The following is a 19,580-nucleotide window of genomic DNA, read 5'->3' as shown; positions in this document are numbered from 1 at the left end:
TGAGCTCAATTACAGGTCACAGCCATTATATTCAGACTCTCTGCCACTTGCTGCCTCATAGCAACATCCTGGGGTGCCAGGGCTCTGCTAGGAAGAGTTGAAGGTCCACAAGGTGTAGCAACTTAACAGAAGGTCAAGATATTAATGGACAATACTATCTTATCTTGGTTTAGAACTCACCCTCCGTACCAGACCCTTGCAACAGGCTACAGTCCTCTGCATATGTTAGCTTCAGTCCAGCACAGGTGCAGAACTCCAGAAGTTACGCTAGATACATCAGGCTCCCACAGAGCTGCAGCTCCCCAGCCCACTCTGTAGCACATGGGTTCAAGGTCAGACCCTTCCCAGCACAGCTCCACCACAGCTCTGTTCCCTGCCTGTAACACGCTGAGTTTTAGGGCTAATGGAAGGCTGAATTATTTGTTCCTGTACCCTTGTCACCAACAAAAACGTTGTACTGGGCAAGTGTGTGTGTGAGGGGGTCACCTACTGTCCTATCAGGACAGATACAGCCAGCAAAGGTTCAACACAAATTTATTTGCTACAGATAAGAACTCTACAGTAAGTCAATACGGCCAATATACAATAGAAGAGCCGAAGCCTGTACTATACATAAGACATGCAAAGCCAGGAGAGCGTTCTTTTCCCCAACAGAGACAGTCAAGAATAACCTCAAGTCTGGAGTTTCAGTCTGTTGCAGGATTTCTCACCCCAGAAGGCTCCCAAAACATAGAAGCAAGTTACAGCAAGATCCTGGAAAAGGAAATCTCTAGTTCTCCACAAAAGGACACTGCTGGTTCTCTTTGTTCAAGTCATTCCAAGCACAGTTCCCAGATTTGAGGCTCCTGCTCAGATCCACTGTCACTTCCTTCTTCTCCCCAAGGTTCTCTCCCAACACATGCCTCTTACCCTAGAGAAGCAGAAAAAACCCACAAACATTCAATGTAAAACAGAAGTTAATTGAGGGTTACCCAATTCCCAGTCAAACACCTAGCCCATTTTCAGGCCATTCAATTTTGGATCTCTTGTAACAATGTTTAGGAGTGATGGACTTTGTTCTAGAGCCTAAAGGGGAAGCATGCACCAAAGCAGGCAACATCACGGTAAGGCCAGAGGTACAGACAGTGAACGAGACTTGGAGGCATCCAGGGGCAAGACTGACCAACAGAAAAATACCATGAAGTCACCAGGCTCTACAGGCATAGGAAGCTACAGTTCCAAACTGGGGCCCTACAAAATACAGAAATCTGAGAATTTGGGGGGGGGTGGGGGGGGTGGGGGGTAGCGTGTCAGCCCATTCTCCCTCCCACAGTACGAGCCATTAAGCTTTACCTGGCGAGGGGCAGTAGCACTGGGGGAATTATCATCTTGCAGGATGCTGAGGGGAGAACGGCCATTTCCACCAGATGTTGCCATGATTTTGTTGTTGGTTTTGCGTCTTACAGGCTTGCCCCCTAGTAACAGGAGGAAACACATCAGTGTGTCATGACAAGGCTAGAGTGTCCCTGATTTTAAATGCCTCTTGGCCTCTATGACCTAGCTTGCTTGCCTGCACAGCAGAGACTGTTACCCCAGGGCTCCCAGGTACAGGGATCACAGAAAGGCTGAGGTCAAAGTAAGTTCTGGAGGACATCTAGCCCAACCTGCCCCACTCTAGCAGGGCCACCTGGAGCCAGCTGCCCTCCAGGACCACATCCTGATGGCTTTTGATCATCTCCAAGAACAGAGACGCCATAACCTCTCAGTCATCCTCACAGTGGAAAAAAAGTGTTTGCTGGTGTTCGGATGGAGCCTCCTGTGTTCTACTTGGGCCCATTGCCTCTGGTCCCACCACTGGAAAGATCCTGGCTCTCCCTCCAGGTATTTACATGTGTTGGTGAAGTCTCCCCTGAGCCTCCTCCCCTCCAGGCTGAAGCATCCCAGCTCCCTGCCTCTCCTCCTGCTGGGAGGAATGTCCAGCACAGAGCTCCCTGAGGCACCAGCTCTGTCAGCACCTGGATGTGCTCCCCAGCCTGGCTCCCCGGAGGGAAGGTACCCCGGCCCAGCCCCCCCAGTCACAAACCCGTCCCAGGGAGGAAGAGCTACCATTTACCTCTCAGAGCCGTACATTTACCCCTTCGCGTTGGCTGCGAGTCGCAAGGGCTGCTTTTCAACACCAGCTGGTAGAACGGCAGTCCCGGGGGGCCTGCCGCAGAGCCCCGGGGGCGGGCAGGGGCACTGGGGGATGGGGGCCGGGGAGTGTCTGTAAGCGAGCAGGCCGGGGGAGGCACGGGCACCACCCCCGCACCGAGCACTTACCCGAGGAGAAGCCAGGCCCGGCCAGGCGGGGCTGCCAGACCGCGACGGTGCTGGGGGAAGGCGGCCTGCCCGCCTCGGCACCCAGGCAGGCGGGCGGCCTCGGGCCGCCGGCGGGCAGGGAGCTCCGCCTGGCCGACTCCGCGGCGGGGCAGGCCTCTCCCGGCGGCGCCGGCCCCGGGGCCGCGGCCCCGACGCCGAAGGCCTCGCTGAGCTGCTTCACCAGGCTGTCCAGGCTGCCTGCCAGGGAGGTAGGGCCGGGCCAGGGGTGAGGCAACGGGTCCCACGGGGCCGCCCCCCCCGCCCTCCCGCGGCGGCCTCACTCACCGCTCGACAGGGTCCTCACGGGCGTGCGGAAGATGCCAGGCGTGGGCGAGCGCGGGTCCCGGCCCTGGCCGGTGCCCGGCAGCGGCTCGGCGGGCCCGGCCTGCGGGCTGCCCAGCGGGGAGCTCAGCACCTGAGGAGAGGGCACACGTCGGGGCGGTGGGCCCAGGCCGCCGAGGGCCGACGGGCGGCCGGCCGGCGGGGGGGCGCCTACCTCGATGGGGGTGCGCAAGATGCCGGCGCTGGGGGAGCGGGGGTCGCTGACGTGGGCCGAGGGGCGGCAGAGCGGGGCGGCGGGGCTGGCCGGGGCGCTGCCGGAGACCCCCATGGCGGCGGGCGCCGTGCCGCGCAGCTGCCAGGCCCACCCGTCGCCGCGATTCAAATCTCCCGCGCCCCGGGCAGCGCGGCCCCATTGGTCCGCGAGAGGAGGCAGTGCCCACCTCGCCCCACCCCCGGGGCAGCCTCGCCCCGCCCATCTCCCGCCGGGGCCACCTCGCAGTCCCCGCCCGGCACGTCCCGCCTCCGACACGCTGTCAATCTTGGGTAAGCTCCTCCGCCCCGCTCGACGTGGCGATTGGTGGAGTAGTCCGGCTCCGCCTCCCGTGACGGAGGGAAGCTGTCTGCGATTGAACGAGCCGCTCAGGCAGTGCTGCGTGCCCCGCCCCCCACCTCGCTACCGGGCGCGGGATTGGCCAGAGAGCGGCTGCCCACACCGCGCTCCGATTGGTCAGGGTGGGGTTGTGGGCGGTGCCGCAGTGAGCCGCTGTCATGGCGGAGCTGAGCGAGGCGCTGCTCTCGGTGTTACCGTCCATCCGGGTGCCCAAGGCCGGCGACCGGGTCCACAAGGACGAGTGCGCCTTCTCCTTCGACACGCCGGTAAGCGCGGCCTGCCACCGGCTCGCCTGCCCGCCCGCGCCGCCCCGCTCCGGCCCGCTCCCGGCCCGCCCGCTCGCCACCGAGCCGCCCTCCCGCGGCGCGATGGGACTTGTGGTCCCCAGGCGGCCGGAGCGGGCCGCGGCCGAGCGGAGCGCGGGGCCTCGGGGACTACAGGGCCCGGCGTGCCCTGGGCCGCGCTCCCCCGCCCGCGCCGCGCTGGGGGCTGTAGTCCCGGGGCCTCAGCGGGCGTGGGCAACTCGCTCGCCCCGCTCGGTGGCGGCCCGGCCCGGCTCCGGGCGCCGGGGTAGCGTGTGCCCCCCCAGCCCCCCTCCCCCCCCCCCTCCCCCGCGTTCTGCGGAGGCTTGCCGGGCCCTGCAGAGCCGGGGGGCGGGCCGGGGTCCCGCCCTAACCGGGGGCGAGCAGCCCCCCTGGCCTCACCGCGTGGCGCGGCCCGGCAGGCGGGGGGCAGTCGGTGCTGTGTCATTAAGATGGCAGTGGTCTCTTCCCCACCCCGCGGCATCGCTGCGCCTCCTTCCCTGCCCGCGCCTGGCCGGGGGGGGCCCGGGCGGCGGGGGAGCGAGGCCCCCTCCTCGGGCGCGCCAGAAGGACCGGGCAGCGGCTGGGAGATGGGCGGCCTGCGAGGGAGCAGCAGCCGGCGGCCTGGCCCCCCTGGCTGCCCGCGGCGGGCCTGGCCCCGCAGCCCCTGCTCTGCCCCTCTCCCGCTGCTCCGCAGTGGGGATCGGGATGGGGGCCCAGGCAGTGCCCCCTGCCCCAGCCTGCCTGCCTGTGGGGCCGGGCCCCGTTGGCTTCAGAGGGCTCGCTCTGCTGAACCGGCGTGGGGTTTCCCAGGTGCCAGTGGGATGGCGAGGGCTGGCTCTGGAGCCCTGTCGAAGCCACTCACAAGCCTTTGAACGCAGCAGCAGAAAATCCAAGAGTGGTCTGTTAACCTTCCCCACGCTGTCGTCTGGCAACGCTCCCTGCGGCACTGGGGATTACTGTGCTTTCAGACAGTGCATGGGTTTGTTGGCAGTGATTGTACCACACTCTGAACTTGTCAACTGTGCATGCTGAGGGCCTTTTGCGAGATGAGCTTCTAAGGAAGCTTGGGCTTTCCTGAGTTGGTAGCATCCTGCCATAAATGAACAGGCAAATAGGTTTTCAAATACATCGTCTCAACAGGAGTACCTGTTCTCCTGGGACAGCCAGGCTGGGGCTTGCCGTCTTATTTCTGACTAGCCTACCAAGTGGCTGTCTGACTAGCCTACCAAGTGGCTGGTGCGTAGGAATGTAGCCATGATTTAATCAGTAATGAGTAGTGTTCCTAGAGGTAAGTCTGTGCCTATCCTGGCAGCTAGAATGGCGTTCTTTACCACCTCCCTTCAGCTTTTATCTTTCTGTCCTTCCAGGAGTCAGATGGCGGCTTGTATATCTGCATGAATACGTTCCTGGGCTTTGGGAAGCAATATGTGGAAAAGCACTACCAGAAAACAGGCCAGCGGGTCTACCTGCACCTCAAAAGAACACGTAAACTGGTAAAAAATAAAAAGATGTCCAGTCAAACCTGTTCTAAAGTTGAGAGCTGGGCTGTGTCTCTGTGTTCAGTCAGATACAGAGTTTTCTCTCTATATAATGTAACTGATACTGTTCTTGGTGAACTGGGGTGGGCTCCAGTTCTCCAGCTCTGCTTATGCTGATTGTTGCATGGATTGCCCACGCTGTTTCTGCCTGGTCTCTTTCTGTGTTCAAAGTAGCTTAATTTCAATCTTTAAGGCTTGCCACAGCTTGCCTGTCCCCCTGAACGCTAATTCCCTATTTCTTCTCGACCCAACAGAAGGAAGAAGACACCAACTCCAGTGCGGGGGATCCCCCAAGGAAGAAACCAACTCGCTTGGCCATTGGTAAGAAAGTACTTGTGTACCATATCATCCTTGTTTTGAGCCAGTCCTGGAGCTGCCTGGCGTTGTGGCCAGTCTCTTTTGCCTTTCCTCTTCTGGGCTAGTTGAAGCTAGCATCCCCAACCGAATTCAAACTTTGTGTTTTCTAGTGAGTCTTAGATGGGCAGTTTCTGCAGAACAGTTGTTGAGGTGGTAGTTTTGTTCTGTGTTTAAAGCTGCATTGTGTTTTCTGTAGATAAATATGTTTTGCATCCTCTCGTAACTCCTTATGTCTGACTCACCTTGGTGTGGCTGTAACCAGTATGGGGCTGTTGCTTAATGCAAATGTGTCCAGTGCAGGGCTGAAGGAAGTTTGAGAAACTCTAAGTTTGAAGTTTCTGACAGAAAAACTGCTTTTTAAACTCCTCAGGTATTGAACTAGTGTTACATATATAGGTGGGGAAGAAATTACTGGTAAATGCCGTCTTAATGTTTTTGGCTCTGTAGGTCTTTGAAATACCAGACTGATACTGAAGGAAATACATGTGCACATTTAAAATATTAAAAACAAGCCCTTTTTTTGAAAAACATGGCTGGTGTTCCATTACTCTCTTGCACTTACTGAGAAGGCTGTCATGGCAATCAATGACGTTTTCTCATTTGGAGCAGTCTCAGCTAGTAATTTGTGAACCGTTATGGAGATCTATAAAGCAGAAGGTAGGGACATTATTTTAGTAGAGATAGGTTCTTGGCTTGCTGGAAGCTGACCACTAGAGGGAAATGCAGAACCTGAGCCGTACACGTCTTGCTTTTTGCTCACTTTTTCCCTGGCTGTGCCATTGTGTAACAGATGCCCAGTAACTCCACTGCTGCCACAGCACAAACACCAGTATTAAGACGTTCAGTTGCTCCCTGTTTTTGTGGTGAGGTGAATGGAGTCCCAAAGGTCACTTCTAGCAAAACTGAGACTAAAAATCTATGTTTCTTCAGGTAGCCAGTGCTTTTATGTATATGATTATGCTACTTTTGGAGAGATGAGTCTCTCCGCAGTCTGCATTATGACTTCTTTCTGCATCCTCAATTCTACAAAGGTCTTGAGGCAAGTGTTGTCACTGGGGCAGCAAATACGTGCTTGTGATAACAGCCTAGCGGCATGGGTGGAGCAGGAGAGAATAAAAGAAAGTATTAGCCCCGTGAGGCAGTGATGTTAAATCCAGGAGAGATTCCCCCCCCACCCCCCGATTTTTTTTTAAGCTAAACTGTGGTGGTTTATTGAATCCTAACATGGGAGACTTTTTTAAATTACTAGAAGGACTTAGGAGCAAAATGTCATTGGCTGCAAAATGTGGCCCTTGATCCCTGTGTACCTCACCTTCCCTCTCCACGGGGGAAAAAACCTTGTAGTGCTTGCTTCCCATGCCCATGTGTCAGTTGGATGGCTTTTGGAGTCTGTGGTGCTTAGATACAGCTGTGGGGAGGGAGATAGTGTACTTTGTGGCAAGCTTTTGGCTGTATGGAGGGAAAGAAGGGCTAGAAGGCAGTCTGCTGGCTGAAGACCTTCTTCCTCATCTGCAGCCTCAGAAAGTTCACATAAGCACCTGAGGGGACCTCACCAGTCTGGTTTAGTCTGTTTAGAGTTCAGGAATTGCGTAATAAATACCCTGAGGGACTGTGTATTGCTTTACTCTGAAGTGGTGACAGGAGATCTCTGGGATGTGCTGAAGAGCCACCAAGAGGGTTATCTGGGTATGTTGTTGCATGATGCTGGTGACTGTTTTCAGGTATTTCTAAAATCACTCAGGCTTGCAGTGCCTGTATTCATATGTAGCAGTTTGTGCATAGCCTAAAAATTGTAGGTATCTAATGAGAGGGTTGCAGGAGATCACAGGAAACGGGTATTTTTGTCAATAATGTTTTAACCAAATGCAGTAATGGTTACTGGGACTGTGTCACGCACAGGATTCTTGAGGCAGAGACACTAAACAGAAAAACCTCGTATTCCTTTCACAGGTTTGTTGCAGCTACAGATCTCCCAAGATCTGTTGCAGTCGCAGCATGCCATTTTTAAAGAAATAAAGGAAATTAAGTTAAAAAAACGTAGGGAATTAAGGCTGCTAGTAAGCAATGTGTCTTCTGCCTGTTTCCTCTGGGATGTAAGATGTGAATGCCTGGAGAACGGGAAGGGCCAAGGTTTTTCCCTGAGTGCCTTCATAAATCAGAAACTGCTCCCTGCACTGCAGATGTTTTGGGTGAGTGTCCATTACCCTTGTCATCGGGCAAATAACCTTTTATGTGTGGAACTCCCATTTCTGTTGCAACCTCTGGAAAGCACGGCTAGGTGGGCATGAGAAACTACTAGCACTGTACCTCTCCTAAGACTTTTTCTGTAATTCAGGATATTCTGGTTCCAGAGGAACTCCTGGTTCTCCTTTCCCAAGTTCAGGACTCTGAACTGTCCTTCCTGGAAGAGGCAAGAAGCAGAGCCAGGCTCCTTAAAGATGCTGGTAGACTAGACCTTTGCACTGGGTTAGAATGTGACCACTTTGTGCATGTCACCATCCGTCGTCTTGGATATACTCTGAAGGATGAACAGCAGTGCTTTGTCATGGCTCTGTTCTGGCCAGTGTCTCTTTAGAGCAGGTCTTTTTTTTGGTTGTACTCGGGGTCTGGAGATTCCTCCTAAGCATCTGTAAAAAAAAAAAAAAGAGCTGGGAAAAGCAAACCTATTGTTGCTAGGCTTATATTTGCTCCTGTGAAGTCCACACCACCAGCAGAAACTTTGGTATCCAGAAGTGGAAGAAGGATTGTGGATCATTGATCAAGAACTTTGTCTTAGTCCTGGTGCCTTATTTCATGTAGGCTACGGGCAAAGCAGCATTGCAAGCTGTTTGGGTTTTGTTGCGATGGAGGGAAGACACAGTCACTCAATATGAGTGATCAGCAGACTTTGTTTATTGTCTCTTACAGTCACCTTTTATGCCTTGTTATAATTAGCTCATACATATTACAAAAGTTAAGCTCATTATCGGTTAGTTGCCTAAATACCAAGCCCGCCCCTAGTTTCTCTTCTGTAGTTATCTGTTCCCACCTGCAACATTCTTTTCCCACCGAAATCTTCCTGTTATTGTGTAACAAGAACAGCCAAAGACAGTGTATTTTCGCTTTACTTCAGATAAGCTGAGAGCGATGTGCATTTTTGTGCAGCCAGCTGGACTATGTCTATGAGACCTTTTTCAGCTAGCCAGTTATCCACAGGTTTTACCCATTACTGCAATGTTTTTCGTTCCTATAGGTGTAGAAGGTGGATTTGACATCACAGAGGAAAAGTTTGAATATGACGAAGATGTAAAAATAGTAATTTTCCCAGAGCATTTGGATATTCCTCGTGATGGGCTGGAGGGACTACCAGACCTGGTCAGAGACAGGGTATGTTTGGGCAGAGGGCTGTTTTCTATTGGCAAGAAGGAAATGCACCGTTACAGACAAGGAACCGCTGTCCTGTAAAAGGGATCCTGCAGAGCTGCTGTGAAGTCTCAGCCTGCAATAAGCAGGATTGCCCTGCACTTACACAGTGCTTTATATTACAGAATCCTGGCTTACGACCGAGCCTCCTGAATGCTGCCCTAGCACAACTGACTTGCCAATCTGAAGCTAAATGTGGAGTGTTGTGGCACTGGAAGCTTCTTCCCTTCTGCCCTTCATATTTTTTTTTCCTGCTGTCCTAATTCCAGATTGCCAGTGCGGTTGAGGCTATCCTGACAGCAGATTCAGCCTCACGGAAGCAGGAGGTGCAGGCTTGGGATGGGGAGGTTCGACGTGTTTCCAAACATGCTTTTTCCCTGCACCAACTTCAGAATGATGTCCGCATCCCACCATGGTGAGCACAGTACTGAAACTAGCTCTATTGCTCTGTACCCCAAACCCATCCCCGTCACCACCTTCTCCTGTCCTGGACTGCAGCAGCAGACGAGACTTCTTTTGTGAGTCTCTGAGTGTGCCTTGTCATAGTAAATTCAGGGGAAGTGGCAAACTAAGGTGTTACTTCAGGATGCTCAGTGTTCTGAAGTAAAAGAGGAATGAGAGTGCTTACACTATGGTCAGTGGGTAGTAATGGAAAGGGCTTGGGAGGCAGAACCTGAAGGTTTTCACCCTAATCTCTTTTTCCCTGTTCTTTGTCCGTAGTGGCTGGAAGTGCAGCAAGTGTGACATGAGAGAGAACCTGTGGCTGAACATGACCGACGGAGCCATCCTCTGCGGTCGGCGCTATTTTGATGGCAGCGGTGGCAACAATCACGCAGTCGAGCATTACCGGGAAACTGGCTACCCACTGGCTGTGAAACTGGGAACAATTACTCCTGATGGGGCTGGTGAGAAGGGGGACCCCCTAAGAATTATAGCTGTGCCAGGCACCACTTGGGCTGGCTGGGGTCTCTGACAGGGCAAATCAGGGAAGGTTTCCAGGTATCAGGCTGGTGTTGCCCATCTTATTACCTGGAATGGTAATAGGTGTCATCCTGTTGTGAACCTTCCCACTGGTATGGTTTAACCCCAGCCGGTAACTAAGTGCCACGCAGCCACTCACTCACCCACCCACCCCCTTGCAGAGGGATGAGGAGGAGAATCGGGAAGGAATGTAAAACGTGAGGGTTGAGATAAGAACAATTAAATGATGAAAATAAAATAAGCCAAAACCAATAATAATAACGCTAAAAATTATAATGAAAATGAGGGAGAAAGGGAGAGGAATAAAATCCAAAGGGAAGGGAGTAAAGAAAACAAGTGATGCACAACACAGTTGCTCACTACCTGCTGAGCGATGCCGAGCCAGTCCCCGAGCAGCAACTAGCAGGCCCCAGCCACCCCACACACCCCCAGTTCATATACCGAGCAGGACATTCTGTGGTGTGAAATGTCCCTTTGGCTAGTTTGGGTCAGCTGTCCTGGCTGTGCCTCCTCCCAATTTCCTGTGCCTCTCCAGCCCTCTCCCTGGCAGGGCCTAATCAACTGAAGAATCCTTGACTTAGTATAAACATCACCCAGCAACAGCTAAAACATCCGTGTGTTATCAACATTATTTTCACACCAAATCCAAAACACAGCACTGCACCAGCTACTGAGAAGAAAATTAACTCTATCCCAGCTGAAACCAGGACACCCACTATGACCTGCTTCTTGTAGCAGGCAAAGAACCAGCTGATAAAACCTTGCCTTCCTCCTCCCTTCCCTTTTAATTTGAGGGGTTTAGAATCGTTATCCAGGTTGCCATCTTATTTTCTGTGGTGGGATGTTTATCAAAGAATACTCTGAGCAGAGAGTATATGGTACAGAACCCACTTTCCTCACTCCAGGTGTACATGTATCCCTCTACCTTGATCAATGACAAAGTTTGTTTTCTTGTCACATGTTTTGGAGGAATCTCAATGTTCCAGCTGTTGTGCTACTCTCCTGAGAAAGGAGAGAAACCCCAGCTGCTCAGTTTGCCAAAACTCCCACTCCTGAGTGCTCTGTTCTTTTCATCCGGTGGCAAATTTTAGATCACAAGGCATTACAAGTCTCTTCTTTTCCTTCTGTGTTCCTGCACAGATGTCTACTCCTACGACGAGGATGATATGGTGTTGGATCCCAACCTGGCAGAACACCTTGCTCACTTTGGGATTGACATGCTCAAGATGCAGAAGGTGAGGGGGGGGGGTGCAGGTCCTCCATAGGCCCAGAGAGGGAGAGAAGCAACTCTAAGGTGTCTCAGCTGGGATCCAGTTTTCTGTGGCTATGTAGAACCATTCCTGGTCAAGAAACCCTGTTTCTTGTCAGGCAGAGTTGTCTGCCTCTTTCATTGCCTTCTCTGCCTTTCTTCCTTGCCCCTCAAGTTGTATTTCCTTGGGGTTCTGTGTTGGTACTGTGAGCAGGGAGGTTCCCAGGCACTGAGCTTTGTTCCCTAGATTCAGTGTTAGTGTGTGATTTCCATGCCTTTTTACAGGGAATGGTCCAGGTTTCTCCCATGTTTCTTCTTATTCCTCTCTCTGTCCCATGTATTCAGATATCTGAAAACAATTCTTGTATCTTCCTCCTCTTCTAATTTAATAAAATAGAATGGTTTTGATTCTGTGTTTCTCTACAGCATTGTACTTTTCACACTTTTGATGTTCCCTTGAGCCTTCTTTGGTGGTTTTTCCTGTTCTTTCCCTCCACAGACAGACAAGACAATGACAGAACTGGAAATAGACATGAACCAGCGCATTGGGGAGTGGGAGCTCATCCAGGAGTCCGGCGTGCAGCTCAAGCCCCTCTATGGGCCTGGGTACACTGGTATCCGTAACCTGGGCAACAGTTGCTACCTCAATTCTGTGATGCAGGTGCTGTTCAGTATCCCAGACTTCCAGAGAAAGTAAGTGAGCTTAATGACTCCTTTCCATTAGCCTGGGATGCCCTGGGATCAGTACAAAGGTCTCCTAGAGCTGGGAGCTTCTGTTGACAGTAATCAGACTCAGAACTATGTCTTTACTAGATGAACCCATTTGCCCCTTAGATTGCTCCGGTTTGCTTTGCAGGTATGTGGACAAGTTGGAGAAGATATTCCAAAGTGCACCTTCGGACCCCACACAGGACTTCAGCACACAAGTGTACGTAGAGTTTTGGTGAGAGAAGGAAAGCTGAGGCTGCCTGGGTGCGTCCCCTCTGTGCTGCTACCGTGTGCCTTGCTGCAGGTTTCTCCCTCGAGCCTTGACTCTCTGTTTCTGTGTCCACTACCAGAGACACTGATCCTCAGTCATCACTAAAGATCTAAGCCAAAAAAGTTTATCCGAATGCTGTAGATGGAGAGGCCAGAGTGCACCTCTGTTCATGAGAGGCGCTTATGGTGTTATGTGGGGCACACAGTGCCATCTGCTGCCACGGGGGGCTTTCTGGGGGGTGTATTCTGTCTGTGTAACACCAAAAAGCTGCTTGCTGTCTGCAATGAAGATGGCTAAAAGCAAAGAAATACGTAGATTTAGGCAACTTCATTCTCAGGGGTTAATTTATATATGCTTAAAGAGGCTTCCTGCAAGAGGTTTTGTGTGAGCAGTTGCAGGCAAATATCTACAGAAGAAGGCATGCAAGATTTGGGGGAGTGTTGCGTTTTTAAGTACATCAGTTCTGTGGTATGTCTGCTCTAAAAGAGGAAAGCAGTGTATGGAGGGGTGGGGTGGAAGATTGGAAGGTGGTTTTTGTGGAAGGGAGTTCAGTGGTTAGGGAAGATTCTAGATTTGGACAGCTTGGAGTGAGGTGTTCACTGAGGAGGGGATTAAGTTGAGACAGCCAGAAAGATTGTTGCCTGGGCAAAGGGAGGATTGGTAGGGTTTGGTTCCAGACAAATGGCAAGCAGGCATGGGGAAGGACTGGAGTGAACTGGAACAGCAGGAGAGTCTGAGCATAAGAGGAAGTTGCTGAACACCACTGTTGTCCATCAAGTGCCTCATGCAGTCATTCTTAATCGTTCCCCTGGGAAAATGCAATCAGTCTGCTCGCAGCAGTGCTATTTCTGGCTCAGACCATTTCACTCTGCCCTGTGCCTCCTGCACAGGCAGGCAGGCACGCTGCTATTTACCCGCGGCAGGCTGCAGCCTGGTTTGGCTCTTACGCAGCAGTTGTGTGGTTCAGCACCAGCTGCCCTTCTGCAGGGAAAAAGCAGCTGTTGCTTGATGTCCTGCCCAACGTGTGAGCACCGGTTGAGATTGGTGCCCAGAAGTCCTGGTAACTTGCAAGTCCACAATGTCTCATGGGACCAGAGAGCAGAGCAAGATACGATGGTCTTGGCTGGTGCAGCAGGGAAAGCCGATCTCTGCAAGATGGACAGTCTGTGGCAGGGTTAAAGCTGGATGGGTTGATGTGGCTCCTGGAGTATGTGGGACTGAAGAAACCATTGCAATGCTAACAGTGACTTCTTCACCATTCCAGAGCCAAGCTGGGCCACGGACTGCTTTCTGGGGAGTATTCAAAGCCAGCTTCTGCAGATGGGGAGCAGCAGCCCGATCAGAAGGTGAGACTTGGATATGGCATCCTCACAGCATGTCTGTTGCATGAGGTGTTGTGTGTGTTACATGGGAGAGGAGGGAGAACCCTGTCCGAAGACTTGTCCTGGGGCTCATTCCAGGGCCCTGTCACCTGAAGAAAAGCATAGCTGAGTGCTACATGCTAGGAATCATGCTTGGCAAATTCTGACCACCTCCCTCTTCCACCTTGTTATTTGCAGGGCATGCAAAACGGCATTGCTCCACGCATGTTTAAATCCCTCATTGGAAAGGGGCACCCAGAATTCTCCACTAACCGACAGCAGGACGCCCAGGAATTCTTTCTGCACTTCATCAACATGGTGGAGGTAATGGTTGAGTCTATCTATCAAATCATGGAGAAAAGCCCAGCTTTGTTTTCTCCCCACAGCAGGGCAGGGAGGAAGGGCAGGGAGAAGCTGGCAGTCAGAGCAGAGAGAGGGAGAGAAGGCAGGGAAATGGGCTGGCTAGCACCTGCGGGAGCAGAGGGGAAGGGATGCTTGGCCGTGTTTTCAGGGCCGATTCCTTGGGGGAATCTCTTGGGAATGGCACAGCTGGAGATGGAAATGGCCTTCTTTAGGAGCAGGAATGGCGTGGGTTCCTGGGGCAGAGAAGTTGGCTCTAGTTTACTCTTTGCCATCTTTTCCGGTGGGTTGGGTACCGAAGTGAATACTCTTTTAGCCACGTCCCACGTGGAACCACTGCTACTGCAGATACTAATTTATACCATTCTGATGTTACATGCATCCTTCTAACCCCTCCTGCAGAGGAACTGCCGCAGCTCGGAGAATCCTAATGAGGTCTTCCGTTTTCTGGTGGAGGAGAAGCTGAAGTGCCTGGCCACAGAAAAGGTGAAATATACCCAGCGTGTGGACTATATTATGCAGCTGCCTGTGCCCATGGATGCTGCGCTCAACAAAGGTCAGTGATGTGCCAAGGCCAGAACAGTAGCAAAAACTATGTTTAGATATTGTAATATTCTTGCAGAACTCCTTAAAGGAGAAAGGAACTTTGCCACTTCTGAAGCCAGATCCTTTACCTGCTTTTGTGGGATCAGGCTGATTTCTTCAGAGGTGGTGTGGCACGGTGATGTCCCTCTAGAGCCCTTCCCTGTGACACCACAAGCTGAGCTGGGATTCAGCAGCAGAGCAGTGCTCTGGAAGGCATTGTCTACTTTTGTGCTCCATTCTTGATGGCGTGTATCTCTAAGTCCTGTGCTGCCTCTGGGTGTAGCTTACACCAGCTGCTTTGTAAGTAACTGATGATGGTGCTTGATTCCCCTGCTTTGTTCTCTAGATGAACTACTGGAATATGAGGAGAAGAAGAGGCAGGCAGAGGAGGAGAAGCAGCCACTGCCTGAGCTGGTGCGAGCCAAGGTGCCTTTCAGCTCCTGCCTGGAGGCCTATGGAGCTCCAGAGCAGGTGGATGATTTCTGGAGCACAGCCTTGCAGGCCAAGTCTGTGGCTCTCAAGTGAGTGTGTGTGAGTTGCCGGTTCATCATAGCCTAGCTGGTAGTAGCTGCCTCTTTGGGGACTTCTTTTAGTTGCTTAGGGAAGAAGCGTTACCAAAGCACTGTAGTCCTCCACACCCTGGACCCACAGAACACAGAGGCAGAGGAGGAACCAGTCCATCAGTGCTGGAGTGATTGCCCTCAAGGGATTAATTACAGTGGGCAGAACAGCAGTGCTAGGGAAGTCCTTACCATCAGATTTTGGTTGCTGAGGGCCTATGAAAATACAGTGACATTCCAAGAAAATTAGCAGCTTTTATTCTAAATTCAAAATTTAGCTTTAAAATCAGTACTGACAGTATGGCAACACTGGTCTTGCATGTTCTCTAAAATTTCTTTGAAGGAAGTTTTTAGCCATTAGATTTTGAGCAAAACACTGAGTCTAACAGATTCTTGATGGCATGTATTTATAAGGCCTAGAGTTATTCTAAAGAATGCTAACTTAAATGCTAATAGCAAGGTTTAAAAAATGGCTTTAATGTGTCTCACTGCCTGCAGCACATGCAACAGTGCAGCTGAGTAGTGAGATTACAAACGTAAGCACCTTCCTGCTGTGATGCTACTGACTGTTCCTCTACAATGAGAGTAGTCCTCAAAGAATTGGAAGTGGTTTTCTAACAAATACTCTACTATTAAGCAATAGCTACTATAAACAGACAGTAACACAATCACATTGAAAAGCAATGTTCTGTTTTGCTTTTAAGTAGTGAGTTGTGTTCAAACACTTTGTAAGAATTAGCATTGAACATATACCATTGCTTAAATTAATTTTACGGCATGTTACAATTACCCCCCATAATAAGTATCTGTCTCTCTTACTACTGCTTCTCCCTTCGCAAACATTCCCCTCTATTTCATAGATTCCAGACACCCTCTTTGTCAAATTGTCTTAACCAAATAATGTTCAATCAAATTCAGTTAGCTTAAAATTCACTGCTCCTGCTTCGTATCCAAAGAAGTGCTCTTGTACTTGAAAGCTTGTCAGTTCCCACAGCTGTATCTGTCAGTCTAATATGTTATTTCCTCTACATTGCTTAAAGGTTAGACTTCTAATTAAATACTAAAATCTGAGGAGGCTTGAAAATACAGGATTGGAACGTAGAGAATGGGTGCTACTTTTCCTCATACCCCAGGATTTTATAAATGTTGCGTTCCATCTTCTCTTGTCCGAGCATCTTCTTTAGAAAAGGTTCTGTGTTTGAGGAGCTTTAAGCTCAGCATAGGAGAGCTGCACAGATGTGTGCATCCCCTGCTGTGGACACGTCTCCACTTGGTGATTTCTTGAATCAGCTAGGTGCCTTCAGTCATCGCTGACAAAGTATTTGAAAGTATTATTTGTCTTTTTCCAGAACAACACGGTTCGCCTCTTTCCCAGATTATCTGGTGATCCAAATCAAGAAATTCACTTTCGGTCTGGACTGGGTGCCCAAAAAGCTTGGTAAGGAGGATGAGAAGCACGGAACATATAGATATTGGGAGTCACATATGGGTATTGTGGTCATTACTGCAAAAAAGAACGTAACTATCCCAAAAGGAGCTGCAGGCTGCAGTGTATCTCATCCCCAGGGACTTACCTTTCTACATATCCCAGCCAAGTCCTTGGCTCTGCCCCTGTGGGGAGGCTGAGCAAGACTATATCTTGCAGATGTCTCCATTGAAATGCCAGAAGAGCTGGATATCTCTGCACTGCAGGGAACAGGGCTGCAAGATGGAGAAGAAGAAATGCCAGACATTGCACCCCCACTGGTGACACCAGATGAGCCCAAAGGTAGCCTGGGGTTCTATGGCAACGAGGACGACGACTCCTTCTGCTCCCCTCACTTCTCCTCTCCGACATGTTAGTGATTCTCCTCTCTTCCTGATGCCTGACTCATTTCCTTGCTCTCCTTGCCTTGTCTCCCATGCTAGCGGTTTCCCACTTGCTCAGACTTTCCCTGTTCATCTGTCAGCAAATGCCGGCTGCCTCCCTTGCATGCCTGTTATGCAAGGGAGTTTGTTGATTCCTGTTCCGTGGAAGACTGGGAGGTGGCATGCCTAGTGCGTTTAGGGGAGGCAGAGCTGGGATGTGTAAAAGACTTAACTAGCAGAGGTATTTTATTTTCACAAGCCACAGCGTGAGGTAGGCTTTGGAGGCCACAGAAGGGCCAGTGCTCTTGAGTTCATGAGTTGAATTCTTTTGTTCCCTGGGTTGCCTGTGTGTGAGACTGCGCCTTCTGAAGACAAAAGGCAGTAAAGGATGGGAAGAGCAGAGAGGTGGAACTCTGTGTGAAATGAAGCCAGGAAATGGTGGCCAGGGAGGCTGTGTGACACTGCAGAGAACGGAGCAGGCAGGGATGGGTGGGAGTGGGTGGCTTTAATCTCTGTCTCCCCACAGCACCCATGTTGGATGAGTCGGTGATAATCCAGCTAGTGGAGATGGGCTTTCCCATGGATGCCTGCCGCAAAGCTGTGTATTACACAGGGAACAGTGGGGCTGAGGCTGCCATGAACTGGGTCATGTCACATATGGATGATCCAGGTATGAGGCTGCATGGCCACGGGGAAGCTTTTAGCACTTGGGCCGTTTTTCTTCCTGTCCCACTACTGCAGTGGAAAGCTGTAGTCTGGACTCGGACTGTATCCCTCCTGGAGAGATCTGGTGGCTCTGAGCTGTCCTGTGTTTCCTGCTGCAGACTTCGCTAACCCGTTGGTTCTCCCTGGATCCAGTGGACCAGGGTCAACTATTGCCTGCCCAGACCCTCCTTCAGAAGACAGCGTGGCCACCATTGTCTCCATGGGCTTCTCCCGGGACCAGGCTATGAAAGCTCTTAGAGCCACGGTGAGAGGCATGGGTGGCATGAGAGTGAAAGGATATTCTCAGGAACAGGGATTCCCGAGTTCGCAGTCTTCTCTTCTTCCTTCCAGAACAACAGTCTGGAGCGTGCTGTGGATTGGATCTTTAGTCACATTGATGACCTTGATGCAGAAGCTGCTATGGACATCTCAGAGGGGCGCTCGGCAGCCGAGTCCATCTCTGAATCTGTCCCTGTGGGTCCTAAAGTGCGCGATGGGCCTGGAAGTGAGTTCCAAGCAGTAGGAATGTGGATTTTGGGATGCAGGCTCAGCACGGCTTTATCCTCCCGAATCTCCGTGCAGTACCACCAGTTGCAGCAGCAGCAGCTGCCACAGAGCTGGTCTGCTTGAGGTAGAAGCAGGGAGGAAAAGGAGAGGGATGGCAAAGTAGGGTCTTCAGGCTGGGGATTACCTGAAGCCAATGAGAGAGGGGCAGGGGGAGTGCCGTCAGGTGAAAGATGGGAAGGGCTGTGTTGCGTTTTCCCAGTTGTCCCAGAAGGCTTTTCTGCTCTTTAGGCTTCCATTGAAAAAACAGGTTCCAGTCTGTGTGCAGAACTGGTGCCAGTGCTGCTCAGCTGCCGGGTGCCACAGGGAGGGGGAATCCCTGCCGTTACCTGTCCGGCATCCATGGGACAGATAAACAGTTGGAAGAGAGAAGGCTAAATTGAAGTTACCGTCTCCTATTTCCCTGCACATTTGGCCTTAAACCACTCACAGTTACACTTGATGGGGAACCAATTCTAAATTATTACCTAGCAGGGCTTCCTCCAGGGAGCCTTCCCTAGAGGAGGGCCTTGCGCAGGGGTAAGATGCCTTTCCTTTTTCCCCGACGATCCTCTTTTCCTTTCTCCTCTCAAGAATATCAGCTATTTGCCTTCATCAGCCACATGGGCACTTCAACTATGTGTGGACACTACGTTTGTCACATCAAGAAAGATGGCAGGTAAGAGGGGCTTTCAAAGTGTTATGGGGGCTCTGAGCAGGAGCTTTAAATCACTGTCCACCCCTGTTCTTTCAGAGGTCTTGGGGGTCAGGGATGGGAGCAGGCGGGGGAGTTGAGTGGTACCTTAGCCACAGAATGGTGTCCCTGAGCTCCTTCTGCCTGTTGCAGGTGGGTGATCTACAACGACCAGAAAGTCTGTGCTTCTGAGAAGCCCCCCAAGGACTTGGGCTACATCTACTTCTATCAACGGATTCCCAGCTAGAACATCCTCTTGCTGTGTGTGGTGGGGGGAGAGCGGGCTGGTGGCGTGGGGGCAAGGGGTGGGGGCAGTGAGGATGAGAGCAGGGTTCTTCTCTTTTCCCCACTTGTCGCATCGTGGCCTCTGCAGAGACACGTGGGGAAGGTCCCTGACTAACAGACCGGGGGCTGGAGCCTCCATGGCCATGAGCAAAGGGGGTCCGGGGGGGGGGTGGGAAATATCTCTCTGTAGGAAATGTCCTCACTGTCCCTACCCTGTGACACACAGCCCTAGTGCTTTGCTGCTTGGGGGGGGTGATGCCACCTCCTTGTCCGAAGGGGAGGAGGGGGCTCGTGTGTATGTGTGGCTTGTGTATGGGGGGGTCCTCCTGCCTGCCCTGCCGGGCGAGGGGCGAGCAGCAGGGTGGGCCCCGAGCAGAGCTCCCCCCGCCTTGTGTGCCCTTTACATGCCAAAATACACGAGGGACAAAATAAAAGTTGAAAATACCGCGCGGGTTTGTGCCCGGACCCGCGTCCTGCGTCGCTCGGGCCCCCGGGCGGGGGGGACGTGACGGGGGGGGGGGGGGGACACTGGCGGCGCAGCAGAGCCCTCTGTCGCGGGGCCGGGCCCACCGAGGGGCAGGGGGACACGGGGAGCCGGG

General features: G+C 52.1%; 2 protein-coding genes across 3 annotated transcripts; one reads left to right on the top strand and one right to left on the bottom strand.

Annotated features, from left to right (window-relative positions):
* Positions 1-517: 517 nt before the first annotated feature.
* Positions 518-3,037, bottom strand: CDCA3 (cell division cycle associated 3). Its single transcript, XM_080392592.1, has 5 exons — positions 2,834-3,037; positions 2,623-2,752; positions 2,299-2,535; positions 1,333-1,454; positions 518-910 (listed from the first exon to the last, which is right to left on the bottom strand). Exons 1-5 carry the CDS (start codon positions 2,945-2,947, stop codon positions 770-772), a joined length of 744 nt encoding a protein of 247 aa, XP_080248718.1. The 5' UTR covers positions 2,948-3,037; the 3' UTR covers positions 518-769.
* Positions 3,038-3,336: 299 nt separating this feature from the next.
* Positions 3,337-19,426, top strand: USP5 (ubiquitin specific peptidase 5). Of its 2 annotated transcripts, none has more exons than XM_080392573.1 (20): positions 3,337-3,495; positions 4,902-5,027; positions 5,327-5,393; positions 8,662-8,795; positions 9,101-9,246; positions 9,552-9,736; positions 10,953-11,047; positions 11,561-11,754; positions 11,918-11,989; positions 13,305-13,386; positions 13,600-13,725; positions 14,164-14,317; positions 14,693-14,867; positions 16,256-16,344; positions 16,552-16,674; positions 17,281-17,424; positions 17,579-17,724; positions 17,811-17,964; positions 18,597-18,681; positions 18,850-19,426. In XM_080392573.1, the coding sequence occupies exons 1-20, from the start codon at positions 3,388-3,390 to the stop codon at positions 18,941-18,943; spliced, it is 2,499 nt and encodes an 832-aa protein (XP_080248699.1). In that variant the 5' UTR covers positions 3,337-3,387; the 3' UTR covers positions 18,944-19,426. The 2 variants fall into 2 exon arrangements, with proteins under 2 accessions (XP_080248699.1, XP_080248698.1); XM_080392572.1 differs by having other exon boundaries at positions 16,552-16,743.
* Positions 19,427-19,580: the final 154 nt, after the last annotated feature.

Source organism: Falco punctatus (genome assembly GCF_963210335.1).
Source record: "Falco punctatus genome assembly, chromosome: 6".
Classification (NCBI taxonomy): domain Eukaryota; kingdom Metazoa; phylum Chordata; class Aves; order Falconiformes; family Falconidae; genus Falco; species Falco punctatus.
The sequence above is the reverse complement of the archived record's forward strand: the minus strand, read 5'-3'. Positions and strand labels throughout refer to the sequence as shown.